The sequence below is a fragment of the Rhinopithecus bieti genome, unplaced genomic scaffold (assembly GCF_001698545.2).
Source record: "Rhinopithecus bieti isolate Rb0 unplaced genomic scaffold, ASM169854v2 scaffold_17861, whole genome shotgun sequence".
Taxonomy (NCBI): Eukaryota; Metazoa; Chordata; class Mammalia; order Primates; family Cercopithecidae; genus Rhinopithecus; species Rhinopithecus bieti.
The window spans coordinates 4,765,336-4,779,206 of NW_016809830.1; the positions used below are offsets into that span (position 1 = coordinate 4,765,336).

General features: G+C 51.2%; 1 protein-coding gene across 1 annotated transcript in view; it reads right to left on the reverse strand.

Moving 5' to 3' along the window:
- ONECUT2 (one cut homeobox 2) overlaps positions 1 to 13,870 on the reverse strand; it is a gene marked incomplete at its 5' end in the record, with an annotated part of 50,130 nt that extends 36,260 nt beyond the window's left edge. Inside the window, one exon of the mRNA XM_017890451.1 lies at positions 12,943 to 13,870. Coding sequence (XP_017745940.1) covers positions 12,943 to 13,870 — 928 coding nt within the window. The remainder of the gene's footprint in view (positions 1 to 12,942) is intronic.
- Between the last annotated feature and the right edge of the window lies 1 nt (position 13,871).

A 13,871-nucleotide genomic window follows, 5' to 3' on the forward strand; every position in this document is an offset into this window, starting at 1 on the left:
AAATACAAAAAACTAGCCGGATGAGGTGGCAGGTGCCTGTAGTCCCAGCTACTCTGGAGGCTGAGGCAGGAGAATGGCGTATACCCAGGAGGCGGGGCGGAGCTTGCAGTGAGCTGAGATCCGGCCACTGCACTCCAGCCTGGGCGACAAAGCGAGACTCCGTCTCAAAAAAAAAAAAACAAAAACTTATTTACAGATATTTATTGGCTGCCTCCTGTATGCTGTATCCAACCTCCTCTTCTGGATCTTAAATGGGCGACACTGACAAGACAGCAGGCGATACCTATCTATGTTATAAATGCAAAGGGAGGGATGGTCCAAGGAGATCCCAATTTAGGAGGACGGAGAAAACTTCACAAAGGCAGGGACATCTACATACAGGAAGAATGGAGTACTGGGAAGGCAGGAGAGGATTTGGTCTTCAACAGGAAGTCCACCTCTTCCTCTTCAGAAGAATGAAAGAAAGGATGAGAAGGGTTAGTCATTGAAAGTGAATACAGAATTCACTCTTGTCCCTTGAACATGAACTGAAATGAACTCTGGTATACTTAAATGAACTTAGGAGGCAATTGCATCCAAGAAGAATTTTTCCCTTACATCTTTTAGGTTTGGGGATCTATGGCACTAATTCAGAAAAGCATAAAATTATCGTACTCCACACATTTTTCAGTATTTGGAGTCAAAACAGATAATATAAAAGGTCTTGTTTACATGGCAGTTCTGTCAAAATATCTTTTCAAAAGCATATTGAGTTTATTACAAAGGAAATGCATTCAGTACAAGTCCTTGCAGAGCGTAATGCCTCATTTTAGTAAGATGCAGTGATGCATATAAAATGGGCCAAAAAGGCTACACTTACTGTTGCCAAATCCATGTTTTACTGGAAAAGGTTTTGACAGTGGAACCCAACAACTCCTGAGACAGGCACATCCACAGATTCAAAGATTACACAGCTGGAAGAAACTTCTTTAGTCAGAGCTTACAAAATATATTTAACACCCATTTGTATATCTGATTCAGATATGTTCCTGCTCATTTTTAGAACAAAATTTTGGGCATTTAGACACACAGGAACAATTTTTTTTCAACATCAAATTTGAATGCTCTACCAGATTTGTTTTGTTTTGGGCTGGATTTTCCCTCCTTTCACACAGCCACCTGGAACTTGAAGATAAATTGTCACAGGGGAAAAAAATCTTATTTATCACACCTTTGACTTTTAAATGAGACACACTTTTCTGTTCCAATGCTCCACCTCCTTGAGAACCACCTTAGCAATAAATTAGGTCTGAACTAAAGTTATTTGAAATAAGGCAAAAGTTTTACATTTTAATTAGCTTTAGGAAGTCAAGGGCCATTTTACTCAAAACCCAAAGAGACATGAGTTGTGCTCAATCATAGACCAAAAGGACTCTCCTATCTCTTTTCTCTGGAATAAAAACAGAAATAAAGCAGAGCAACTGATTGAAAAAGGCCAGAGTCAGGGGTCAGTGCCTACTGTCAGCTCTCACCCTGGCCAGTGCCATATGACTCCACTGTGTGGCCTGGAGGAAGTCACTCAACATCTCTGGCCCTTTGGAGGGGGTCAGGGGCAGAAGCAGTGGCAAGGCTTTTCTTAAAAAGACCCTCATCACTAGGCTCTCAAGAAATCAAATCCAGTTTCTAATCGAAGGTGGTGATGCTTCACAGTTGGCTCTCCCTGTGACATTACTGCTGCTATAATGTGAGAATATTGTTTAATATAATGAAAGTCATGCTTTCAAAAATCAAGTGCATGCAACTGGGGAAACAAAAACATCCCTTTGTGTATACCTGGGGTGGGGCGTGGGGCAGGCAGACAGTAACACTTGAAGGGAAAGCCTAAATCTAAAATATCCCGTTGAGGGTGGTAATCATGCCTGCAGAAGGCAGCAATATGGAGAAAAACAGTTCAATCCCTCGCCCCCCAGCGGTGGTAATGCTCTTCCTCTTCAGAAGGAAAGAGTCGTTCAGCATCTTTTGTCTTCTCACCCAGACGCCGCCTCCTCTTCCCCTTATTATTGCTGATCTCACACAGAGAACCGAAAAGCCACAGGGCTCCAGAGGAAAATATGAGGCCCTGCACTGGGGCGCTGAGACCTACAGAGCTGGAGTTACTGGTCAGGCTCTTGCCTGGATTTAACCCCAGTAGGGGGTTCATCTCCCTTGTGTAGGCTGAGGTGGAAACTCGCTCAGACAGCATGCCTCCATGGCGCTGTTCCTGGTCCTGAAGCCTGCGCCGGGGCGGGGAGGCAGCAACTCACCCACAGGTGCTCTGCTACCAGGGGCTCCAGGCAGGGGTCTATGTGAAGCAAGTGTGGAAATAGCTGCCACCCACAGAGCTATAGCCAGCTCCACATTCTGGCTCGAAGTCTAGTCCACTGGCTCACTTCTTTGCAATTGCAAAACGGCTAGTTCACTTTTTCTCTTTCCAGGGGATTTCACAAAGCCCAACTCTAGTTTGCTGATTTGGAATATCTCTTTTTCGATGTCCTCCCTGTAGATGCTAATTCTCTCTCATCCTCTCTCCTTTGTACAATATTTTATCTTTGCAGAACACCTTACAGTTGGCACAGCCCTCACTGGCACAATCAACGGAGCCATTTTTCTTCCACACATAAACATTCGTTTTCCCTCCCACGGCTATTTTTTGCTTTCTTTGCTTCTCTTCCCCCAAGCACAGTCCAACTAAGCAGGAGACTATTACCTCAATGTGCAGGACGGGCAAATCACCTCATCTAAGACAGCAGAAATGTTGATTTCTCCTTGGTAATGAATTAGAAGAGGCAGAGGTTAGAGTTTCAAAGGACCAGGAAAAAGCCCTTTAAGCTACTTCTGGGAAGATAATGTTTGCATGGGTAGCGATCTGGAGGGTGGGGAATGGGGACAAGGATATTAGGAACAAAGTGAAGGAAGGGGATTGGACCTTGTGGAAGGTGCAGGGCTTAGTGCAGTTAGAAGACTCCCGGCAGGTGGCACTCTAGTTCACCTGCCGGCGGTGGAAGCCCTGACTGTGCTCCCTGGCTCCACTTGAAACCTTTCTTCCACCAAACAGCCCCCGGCCATGTATGGAGATCTGTCTTCCCCTTGATTCAAGCACTTATCCGAACTATATTCCTGCTAAAAGCACCGTTTGCACAATTCTGTTTACTGTAATACACAGTAGTGAAGGGAGCATAAATAGAAAATACAGGGGCAGTGGGGGGATTTTGTGTATGTGTGTGATTGATGGTGCTGAGATCAAAACTGTTTAATCATCAAAACATGATTCAGCAGTTGGGAAATGTAAACTAATTGTGCAACTGCTTGCTTTAGTCAAAACTCTGGAAAGGGCCCAGAGGGCTGGCCCAAGCCCCTGGGAGGGCAGTGCCAGCAGGATGCGCCCCCAACCTTCCTACCAGGGCAGAGCTGTTGAGCCTACAGACTGACTGGTGTGACCTTTGGCTTTTGTAGCACACAAGCAGTTGGGCCAGGGTTAATGGCACTTTGCAGGGAGCTCCAGTTGAGTAAACAAAAAATGCCTTGCCCTGTTCTAATGGAGCACATTACTCTGAGGCCTAAGCCTTCTTCCAGGCTCCTGCAGCTGCTCTGCAGGTCAGTGCTACCAATAAAGCAATTAGCCAATGAGAAAACTCTTCTTCCCCGAGGGGGACTCCAGGGTTTTGCTGCAGTTACTGTGCTTTGCTTTGGTTTTTTAAACAAGTGATCCAAGTTGATCTGAGCCTCTTACATCAGACTTTAGGATGAAGACAGTGAAATTGTGTTTGCTGAGTGTGATATTTTAAGGGACTGATCCCTTGTTCAACACAGCCTGGAGAGCTCACTGCTTCCTGTTCAATTAACCTGAACCATAGCTGAACTCTGCCCTTTGAACTCACTCAGCAGATAAATACATTAGCTCACCTACAAAATCATTAATATTTTCCAATCACATAAAACAAACATGAATGTACAAAAACAACCCAAGAGAGAGCCAATTAGGAATAGCTCATGTACTGTGTTGAAAAAAATCACAAATGCATGTTATTTAGAGAGGAAAAAAAAAGTCAGGGAAGAAATGAAATGGATTGTGCCAATGGTTCTGGAGGCAAATGAGACTTTCATTTTTATATCTGCAAGCAAGAAGGATACTGAGCAATATCTGGCAATTCCTATTCCATCTAGTCTGCTCTACAACAGAAGTTCTACCCCCTGCTTCCCACTTTCAGCAGAACATAAAAACTCCAAATCCTCTCTCTTTTCAAGTGACTTCAGTGCTTATGCTCATATACAGAGTCCAAAATATTGCATTTCTGGGGACAATCCTTTTTCTGATTTGCTACAAAGGAACCAAAATAATTGTGGCAACATCACTGCTTTTAAGTGAACCAGCTTAAATAAAGCAAACTGGTGGTTTAGTTGAAATGAAATAATTTTACAGTAGAAAATGATGTTCCTGAGACATTTTTACTCTAGTCATATAAACAAATTTCCTTTTCTCAAAAAAAAAAAAAAAAAAAAAAAAGATGCCAAATGCACCTATTTTGTCTTTATCCCTGCATGTCATTTTAGAAGAATGAGGAAAACATCCCCAACTGGGTCACTGCACATTTCAGTTTGATTTAATTTCACTTCCCACAGTTCTGCCTCCTGACCCCTCTCTTTCCACCCCCCTTTCATTTTGTTTGGTTTGGAGTGTGGGCTTAATGCCCAGCTATCCTAGATGAGAACACTTAAAGGAATATCACAAGCACGAAGGGTAAATCTATTGAACGAGGGTCTTTAACTATGTGGTTTCCTTAAAGGGAAAGGTTGGATCAATAGGATCAATATGAAAGGTTTCCCTGGCCCTGCATAAAAGGGTAAGGGCTTCTCTTTTCACTGGTTTAACTTTACTCTCTGACAAATGCAAATCAATGGATCTGTGTTTACAACAGATTCCCTAACAGACTCAACTTGGGCAAAGCCCAGAACCTCACCCTGGGGGGTGGGCACTCCAAGCTTGCTCCAGGGGGACACACTAGCACAGAGCTTCATGCTCAAGGGCACTGGGGTGGAGTGGGAAGCAAGCTGACAATGGCTGCCAATCACCCTTTAAAGAAAAGGCTTGCTACCTACCCAGATCCTGCTGGAACTCAAGGAGCTGCTGCTGCCTGTAGCCTCTCCAAATAGGGCAGAAAAATGAGCTGTCAAACAGGTTCCTTCAAGGATGTCAATGCAACATAAGTAATAAAGCCCACATTCTAGAATTTGGTGAGCCAGTCAACCTAGTTTCCTATCCTTAACCATCTCTGAGGCTGACTGCACAGAGAAAACTATAAATGAAATATCTACAATTGGAGCAGCACTAGGAATGTGCTCTAGGAATGCTTCTTCTGCCCTTTCTTAAGAGATAACTGGCTCTTGTTAGTAATGACAAAGCAAACCACTAACACTGTGGGTTCTTTTCCCCTTAATTTTACCTTTCCCTTTAAAAATGTGATGCTTTCCAGAGATTACATGACTTCAAGTCAATACCAGTTACAGAGAAATTATTTTTCTTCCTGCAGGAGAAAGTATATGTATATTTGATTACAAGAGCCAAAGTCCAATGCTGATTAAATTACACTGGAGGTGTGCTTCCAACCCAAACAAAGTCTGCTTTCTACAGAAGCGTAATGGATCCTCAAATGGGGAAAGAGGCGCCGAGGTGGAATGCAGAGCCTCCCTGCCCTCTGGGACAATTTGTGTGGGACAGTTTTTCATAATAAACATCCACAGCTTCTAGGAATCCTGCTCCCGATGTGAGGCCATCTCTATCTGCACAGTCCACAGCCAGACTCCCAAGTCTTGCCCATCTGCACCATGTCAGGCATTAGATGGGCTGGGTCACCCAATCTACTTCCCTACTTCTTCCCCACCTGCCCATAGAAAACCTATGTACATTTTCAGCCATTGCCTTGAATGAGACTGGGAAATCAAAAGCCTTTCCCCAAAGGCACTGAGGTCGGTTAGGGAAAAAGCCTGGGTGATAAGAGGGGATGACAGGGCCCCACAGGGTGAGTTAGCCTGATGAAGCTCTGTACCTGACAGCATAAATCACCCCAGAGGGCTTCCTCATCATGGACTCTCCCCTCTAAGAAGAGTTGTCTCCCCAGAAAAAGGAACTTTCCCCAAGTTAGGAAAAACAAAGGTCCCTGAAAGGGTCGGAAGTCAGCATAGCCCAGGGAGTCTAGACGAAGTTTAAGGCCTAGGGTGCCTCCGTCTTCACCCTCCTCCCCAGGGCCTTTTATCCAGGGAATTATTTCTATTTATTCCCTCCTAATTTCCCTTCCTTTGGCAAGAACCCAGAAACTAAATCTCTCTGCTTCTCCCTTGAGGTCTTCCTTGCTCCAGGGATCCCTCTCCATGATACCACTTTTTATGAAGACACTTTCTGCTAAATTCAGCCAGTAGCCATAGAGTGTGAAGCCCAGGACTTTCTTCCTGAGAGTTCTTCAGTCCTGTTCCTCTGGTCTCTTCTTTGAAAAGAAAAAGTGTCTAAAGGCCAGAAAACCTGGTGGGGAGGCTCTCTCCCACATCAGGGGGTGACTGTAAAATGAAGCCTCAGTTTGAAGACTGCAGGAGAGGCTGGCTCTCCTTCCCTCAGGGCTGAAGTCTGGCGCTTGGGATGGTAAAACTGGCCTAGGGTGCTATAGCTCAGGGCAGACCTGGCTCTAGAGGAGAGTGAAGCAGTTGCTGGTGCCTTGTAGGGACAGAGAATCTAGGGTAATCAGTTTATTCTTTGCCCGGCCCTCACCATTCAACAGGAATCCTGCCCAATCTTGGAATTCTAAGATGAGAGTGGAAGAGAGTCTAGAATTCTATCCTCTAAAGGTCCACTTGCTCCTGCCAGAGCCTAGGAGTCTTTCAAGTGGGGGCTGTGGGGAGGGAGCCAGTTGTCTGCCAGACCAAAGGGAAAACACCTACCCTCCTCCTTAGTTACATATCTGATTACCCAGCTATCTTTAACTACATACCTGTAGTTTAAAACGGTCAGGTTGGCCGGGCGCGGTAGCTCAAGTCTGTAATCCCAGCACTTTGGGAGGCTGAGACGGGCGGATCACGAGGTCAGGAGATTGAGACCATCCTGGCTAACACGGTGAAACCCCGTCTCTACTAAAAAATACAAAAAACTAGCCGGGCGAGGTGGCGGGCGCCTGTAGTCCCAGCTACTCCGGAGGCTGAGCCAGGAGAATGGCGTGAACCCGGGAGGCGGAGCTTGCAGTGAGCTGAGATCCGGCCACTGCACTCCAGCCCCAGACGACAGAGCGAGACTCCCTCTCAACAACAACAACAACAACAACAACAACAACAACAACAACAAACGGTCAGGTAGGGCACTTTCTGACTAGGAACCAAGGTGGTGTACCAAAGCTCCCTTCTTTAAGGAAGAACACTGGTGGGAAGATGAGGAAGAAACACCAGCCTACCCTCTGCCTCAACTCAAAGCAGAACAATGCACGATTTGCTTTCCCATCTCTCCTTTCCTTCCTCTTATTAATTACTGTTCTTGGAGAAGGCTGGAAAACAGTGCTTTCCCTCCTGATTGAGATCTGCTCTTGGAAAAACTCAGCCTTCTCCAACAGGAGGGATTCATAATTTCAAAAAAACCCAGAACGATTAGCTCTCATCCTATCCCTGCTTCGGTCCCCGCTCTTTTATTTTTTTTCCATAAAATTCACCTTGGTGCTCCTTCTGGAAAAACAAGCCACCATTTGGCCAGGGGGGTAGTTGGCAGGGTGTGGTGGTGTCCCCCACAAGCAGGAAGGAAGAGCTTTAAAGTTCTTTCTTTTCCAGTCAATGCAGGTGTCCCACAGGACACCCCCTTACCCGCGATGGGCCAGTGACCCAGGCCTCGGCCCAGGAGGTCCAGGGGTTGGGAAGGGGTGGGGCAGGGGTTCCCCAGTTTGCTTCTCTTACTTCCTGTACCAGCCAAGGTAGGACACAGGATTCTCCCAGTTAGACCCGACCAGCCCAGCGCAGAGCCTGCTATTCAGGGGGATGAAGTTCAGGCTTTTGTTACTAGGGCCACGTTTACTTGTCCAACGAACGCACCTGCGTAAAAAGTCTGCGCGTGAGCCTTTTTTAGTACGAGAACCGATGAGGATGGGCGGGGATCTGCGGCTGACTAAGCTCTGCCGTTAGCAGGCAGCTTTAGCCACGTCATTTTCAAACCTGGGCTTGGTCACAAGGGCCCAGTGGCAACGGCCAAGCACAGGATAGTTAGGAAACCTCGGGCACCGTTCCATGCATTGGCTTCGCGGATCCAGCCGCCCAGTGTGACCGCCGCCGGAAGCGCTAGTAGCGGCTAGTGCGCACAGGGGCGGTGTGGGGGGGGCGTGGAGAGGGAAGGGAGCCCCGCGAAAGGAGGAGAAAACCTCGGGGAAGTAGAGACGGGCTGGGGCCTCACGGGGGAGGAGCTGCGGTCACACGGGAGAACCCGCGCAGAGCTGGCGAAGCGGCTCCGCTGGAAAGCCGCGGGGCCGTGGCGCTGGCGAGCGCTCTGCTGGGAAGAGCGCGCCGTCGGGCTTACTGGAAACGCGCCGGATCAAGTTCCAGATCAATGAAATCTGGGTCCACACGTTTACGTTATTGTTGCCAGCATTAATGCTCTTTTAATCTTCTAAACATTATCAGCATCGATTTCCCTCCATATACACATTTGTTTGAGAAAGTGACATAACCACACAGTGGAAAGCCTGGAATAAAAATAAATGCCCAGCCTCTCGCGTCGAGGGCGCCTGGTGGCCTGAGGGGCTTCTCCTGCTCGGGTTCACTCTCCTCCCTCGGGTCCCGCCTCCTCTGCCCGCTCCCGCCCACCCTGATGCGTGTTGGAAAGGTGTTCTCCCGGCGCCCGGGACTTGACGAAGCAGACTGCAGCGAACTTTTCAATTATTCATCCAAGCAGCTAGCAGGCAAACACATCGTCTGTTCCGTACTGGCGCGGGTTGCGTTCAGCCTCTCCAGCTCGTATCCCTAAGTAAACCGCCTGGAGAGGTGGGCTGAGTCGGGAGCCCGAGCAGCGACAGACGAGGTGGGAGGTTAGTGGGTGGGCGCGAAACTCTGCGAAGGGGGTCCGCTTTCCTCCGCTTGGGAGGTGCCCAGCAGCCCGTGTCACCCAAGGACGTCCCCGGCGCAGCGGAATACAAGCACGCACAGGGTGCCCCTAGCAGAAGCCACTGAGCACTGCCCGGGCCGTGTCCCACCGCTGCGGGCGTCAGGTGGCCCAGGCGACATCATGGTGGGTTGGCTAAGGGCCCTCGGCCGCCTGAACAGAATTGGCTTCAGACTGGCCGCTGGGAGCTTGCTGCCAGGAGAAGGCCGTGCGTCAGACTATGGTGGGGACTGGAGACCAGCCCCCGGCAGGCCGCTGGGAGATCCGGGCTTACTGGAGGCGGAAACCTCTGCAGGAAATGTAGTCGGGCTCTCCGCTCGATTTTCGGGCATCAGAAGAAACCATGCCTGCCACAGAGGTCTCACTTCTCCTCAGTGGGACGCCCGTTCAAGTTCTCGCCTGGGTTCTCTCACTCCCTTCTTGTTTGTGCTTGGTTTAGAGGTCTCTGGGGCCCAACGCCTGAGAGTGTGTGCTCGAACCCGCGGAAATTTGTCCTGGCCGCCTCTTGTCAGGTTGCTGAAAACCGCCCCGCAAGGGCTAGTCTTGGGGAACCTCTGCGAAGGCCCCACCTGGCGGGGTTGCAACCACTTGCCACCTAGCCGCCCTTTCCGAAAGAATCCGGGCATTTGGAGTCAATTTCTCTGAAATCTAATGTTGGGGCAATCTGAGTTTCTCCGAAGTTTTCTCCCCATTCCTTTTAAGTGCCACCCTTGGCTGTGACTACACCGGCACGTTGGGGAGGGAGGACCTGCCTCTGTTGTGACCGGCAGTACCTCGCCTAAGGGTGCGCTGTTCAAATCAGACCTCTTCATTCTGAGCCCCCTAAACCCCAGCCTGCTTGGCCGTTTGGCAGGACCCGGGGACGGGGCCAAAATGAGAGAGAAAAGGAACCTATAACCTATGAGAGAGAAACAGAAGAGGCAGGTTTGGCTGTAGCGGGGCAGGGACGGTGTCTTCCAGGCACGGGTCTGGGAGTCCGGCCGAGCCGCCTACGGAGCCGCTGGGCTTGTTAAACCCCCGAGGCCCAACGGCGAGGGCCCTCTGCGGCGTCCCGGCGGGTTTCCGATCGATACTCCCGGCGGATAAAGCCTCTGCTTTTCTTCTCCATTTGCTCCTGTCCCCTAGCACTCTGAGCACATAATACCTACTTACCAGTCCCAGCTTCTGCCTCAGTGTCTGAAGAGACTGATCTACTGACCCCAAACTGAAAAGCCTCCTATGTGATAATAATCACTCAACACACTTGTAGTTGCTGATAAAATGGCCAGATAAAAAGGCTAAAGCTCTTGTCCCTTTTCAACCTAGCGTAATAAAACAGACATACATTTGAATGCTCCAAGCAAAGCGGGGTCCTCAGCAGGCCTTTTCCGCTCGCTGGAGGAGGCATTCTGTCTCCCACGAAGGCGGTTTCAGCGCTCCTCTGCGGAAAATCTAGCGGCGTGGGCAGTGCTCTCCCGGGCCTGCCCCTGGAGACTTGCACCACGGGCGCGGGTGGGGCTGAAGACCCCCGGGATGCCACGCTTTCTCATCTCGGCAATGCTTGGGGTCATTTTAAAAGCTGAAACTCGCTAATAGGCGAAGTATTACTTTCCACATCACTTTCAGACCTATATGGGCAGAAGCCACGTGTTTTTTAAAAGCTGTGTTCTTTGCGCAACAGGCATGAGGGGGCGGCAGCGCTCTGAGATGAGCAGGAGTAGAATAGCTGTCATCCTGCCTTTAACTGTACCCGTCTAAGACCATCCTTCTGGTTCCCAGTGCCAAGAAGCCGGCGGGTGCTAAAACCCACTGGAAAGGGCCTGGGACATTTGGGGGGGATCTATGACAAAGAGGTACTACAATGTTAAGAACTAACAGTAAACCTCCAGTTTATTTCCGGCCGCTATTATTATTACTGTCTACTGGCTGCTTTATCTTGCCCCGAACCAACAGCAAATCAGAGAAAACTGTAGGAGAGAATGAAGAATAAACTAAAGGAGAAAGATTACATAAATTTCTAAATCCACTCAAAGTATCCGGAGTCCGCCAATTTGCGGGAGGCTCTTTGCAGGGAAACCAGGTTTTCTTTACCTTCTTAGATCAACACTGCGGGGCGATTACCGACTGGGAATCGGAATCCACCAGCAGCTGGCAAAGGAAAATGCTGTCAAAGCGGAAACGCCTCCTCCCCAAGCCCGGGTGAACCTGCTGCCTGTCACATTCCCCAGCCCTGTCGGGCATCGGTCGAGTGCACCCCACAAGCTGGGCTCAGTGGTGCGAGGAAAGCCCGGGGGATCGGGGGTAGAAACCTGAGCTTGCAGCTCCGGAAGCGAGCTGTGCGAGGTCGGCTCGAAAATGCGCACATTCGAAGATCGGCGCTATGCAAATCATCGCCACCACGAATTGTTCCCCTAGACTGCCCGCCGATCCTAAAAGATACCCCCTCCACCCGGTCCATGAGAAGCCGCCCACCCTGGCCTGCAATAGGGTATAGTGGGTCCTCCCCAGTGAGGGGGGTCTGGACATTTTGCCCCTCTGGGCCAGTGGCTGGCTCCTAGAGGTAGCGCAGTCGCCACGCATACCGCGCGGGGTCCGTGCGCACAAAAGCGCGCAACTGCGTGCCAGTCGCAGTAACTACCGCATCTTTCCCTCCAGCTCGCGCACCCGCCGCCCACACAGGAGGTTTCTGTGCTCCTAGAACAATAGAGGGCTGTACCTCGCAGCTTGGCCGCTAGAGGAGGCACAAAGAACCCAGCCGGCTCCAGAACAATGTAACCCGCGCCTCTACGCGTCCTCGCCCGCGGGCCGCCAGCCCTCCCCGCGGTCGCCCGGCGCGCACAATCAGCACCCGCTTAATGCAAAGGCGGAGCCTGGAGCCCGTGGTCGGGATGCGTTAACTAATCTGAATTTTTAATTTCTCAGCACCTCTTCCCGCGAGCGCCCAGTGTCTCCCGCAGCCCGGGCAAATCCGGGCAAATCCCGGCAAATCCCATTAAACGCTGGGACCGGGGCAAGGGCGGCAGGTGAGCAAGGCAACGCGCTTTCCACCTCAGTCTCTTCTCCCACGTCCTCCCAAAGCGGTGAATGTGACCGTCTCAACCTTACACCCTGCCCTCGCTGTAGGTAGTGACATTGGAGCTGGCCCGAGCCCCTCAAGCCCGGTCAGAAAGTCCCTGCCCCAACGCCAAGGCCAGAGATGGTCTCCAGGAGCGCTGTTGTATCCTGGCCGCCGGTTCCCCGCGCGGGCAAGGCTGTGCCTTTGGCCAATGACCAATTAAGTTTGCCTGTATGGTGGGTGGGAGAGTAGAGAGCTCTCTTCCCTCTGCAGCGCAAAGCCTCTCAACTGCCGCTGCACAGGGAGACTAGCCAGCCCGGAAAATTGAAATGTGTTGCCTAAAAAATACTTGAAGTGCACAGGGTTTTGAATAAGGGCAGGTTCCCGTTTTTGTGAGTCTTGGAAAGACAGGGCTCCTAGAGGAAAACGCACACTCCCATCCCGCCTCCCAGTACCTGGGAAGATCGGACAGAGGGCAAAGGTTGGCACATTGAGAGGAGAGCGAATATAACGGGGGGGGGGGGGGTCGGTCAATGAAAGCTCAGGGACAAAGAGAGAGTAAGAAAGAAAAAGAAAAGGGAGAAGAGAAAGTAGGGGAAGAGCAAAAGAGAAAGAGAAAATGGAAGAAGAAATAAAAACGAGAAGAAAGAGGAAGTGTATAGGAAAGAGAAGGAAAGAATCAAGATAAGTGACTGGGGGCGCAGACCTGGGCCACGAGCACCGGACCAGGAGCCCTCTTCCCAGCAGCCTGGCCCATGGCTAGCCCCGGCCTTACCTGCCAGGCGTAAGGCGGACATGCGCTGGAACTCGGGTTCCTGAAGCCACTTCCACATCCTGCGGAAGGTCTCCCTGCCAGATTTGAGTTTACTCCACGGTTTTGGATTCCGGAGCAGGTCGGAGAGAGTCCCCTGAGACCGGCACAGCACCCTCTGCGCGAAGATCGCCTGGGGGATACTGTAGCGCTTCAGCTCCGCGGTGATGCGCTGGGCCACCTCTTTGGTGTTGATCTCCTCCAGCTGGCCCGACGTGGCCACCTGCGAGCCCGATGAGGACGAGGGTGGCCGCTCGCGACTGGGGGCCAGCACCGGACCGTGAGACTGAGTGTGGCCCGGGTGGTGCAGGCCGTTGAGGTGTGACATCATGGCCGCAGGCGGGGTGCCCAGGCCGCGGGACAGGTGTTGCTCACCGCGGGTCAGCATGGCAGTGTGGTGCGCGTCGAAGTTGGGGCTGAGCATTTTGTCGTGGCCCGGAGGACCGTAGTTGGGCAGACTCTGCTGCGCATTGTGGAGGCCGCCTAGCCCGTTGCCCAGCGGCGTGGCGGCCAGCGGGGACAGGCTCTGGCTCATGCCGGGCATCTCCTTGTAGGGGCTGTAGAGGTTGTTCATGGCCGGGAGCCCGCGCTCGTCGCGCATGAGGGTGAAGCTGCCGCTGACGTTGCCGGACAGGCGCTGGTGGTGGTGGTGGTGGTGGTGGTGCGGATGGTGGTGCGGGTGCGGGTGGTGGAACTTGTCAGACACGGTGGAGATGGGTGGCAACGGCTGGAGCGGCGTCAGCGTGGTGTAGGTGTTGCTCATGCCCATGCCAGGCGGAGACGAGTCGCAGGACATGCTCATGGCGTGGTGCAGCGGGATGGAGAGCTCGGGCCGGTAGTCGCCGCCGTCCAGGATCGAGGCCATGCTGGTGACCATGGCCGAGCGCGACGCC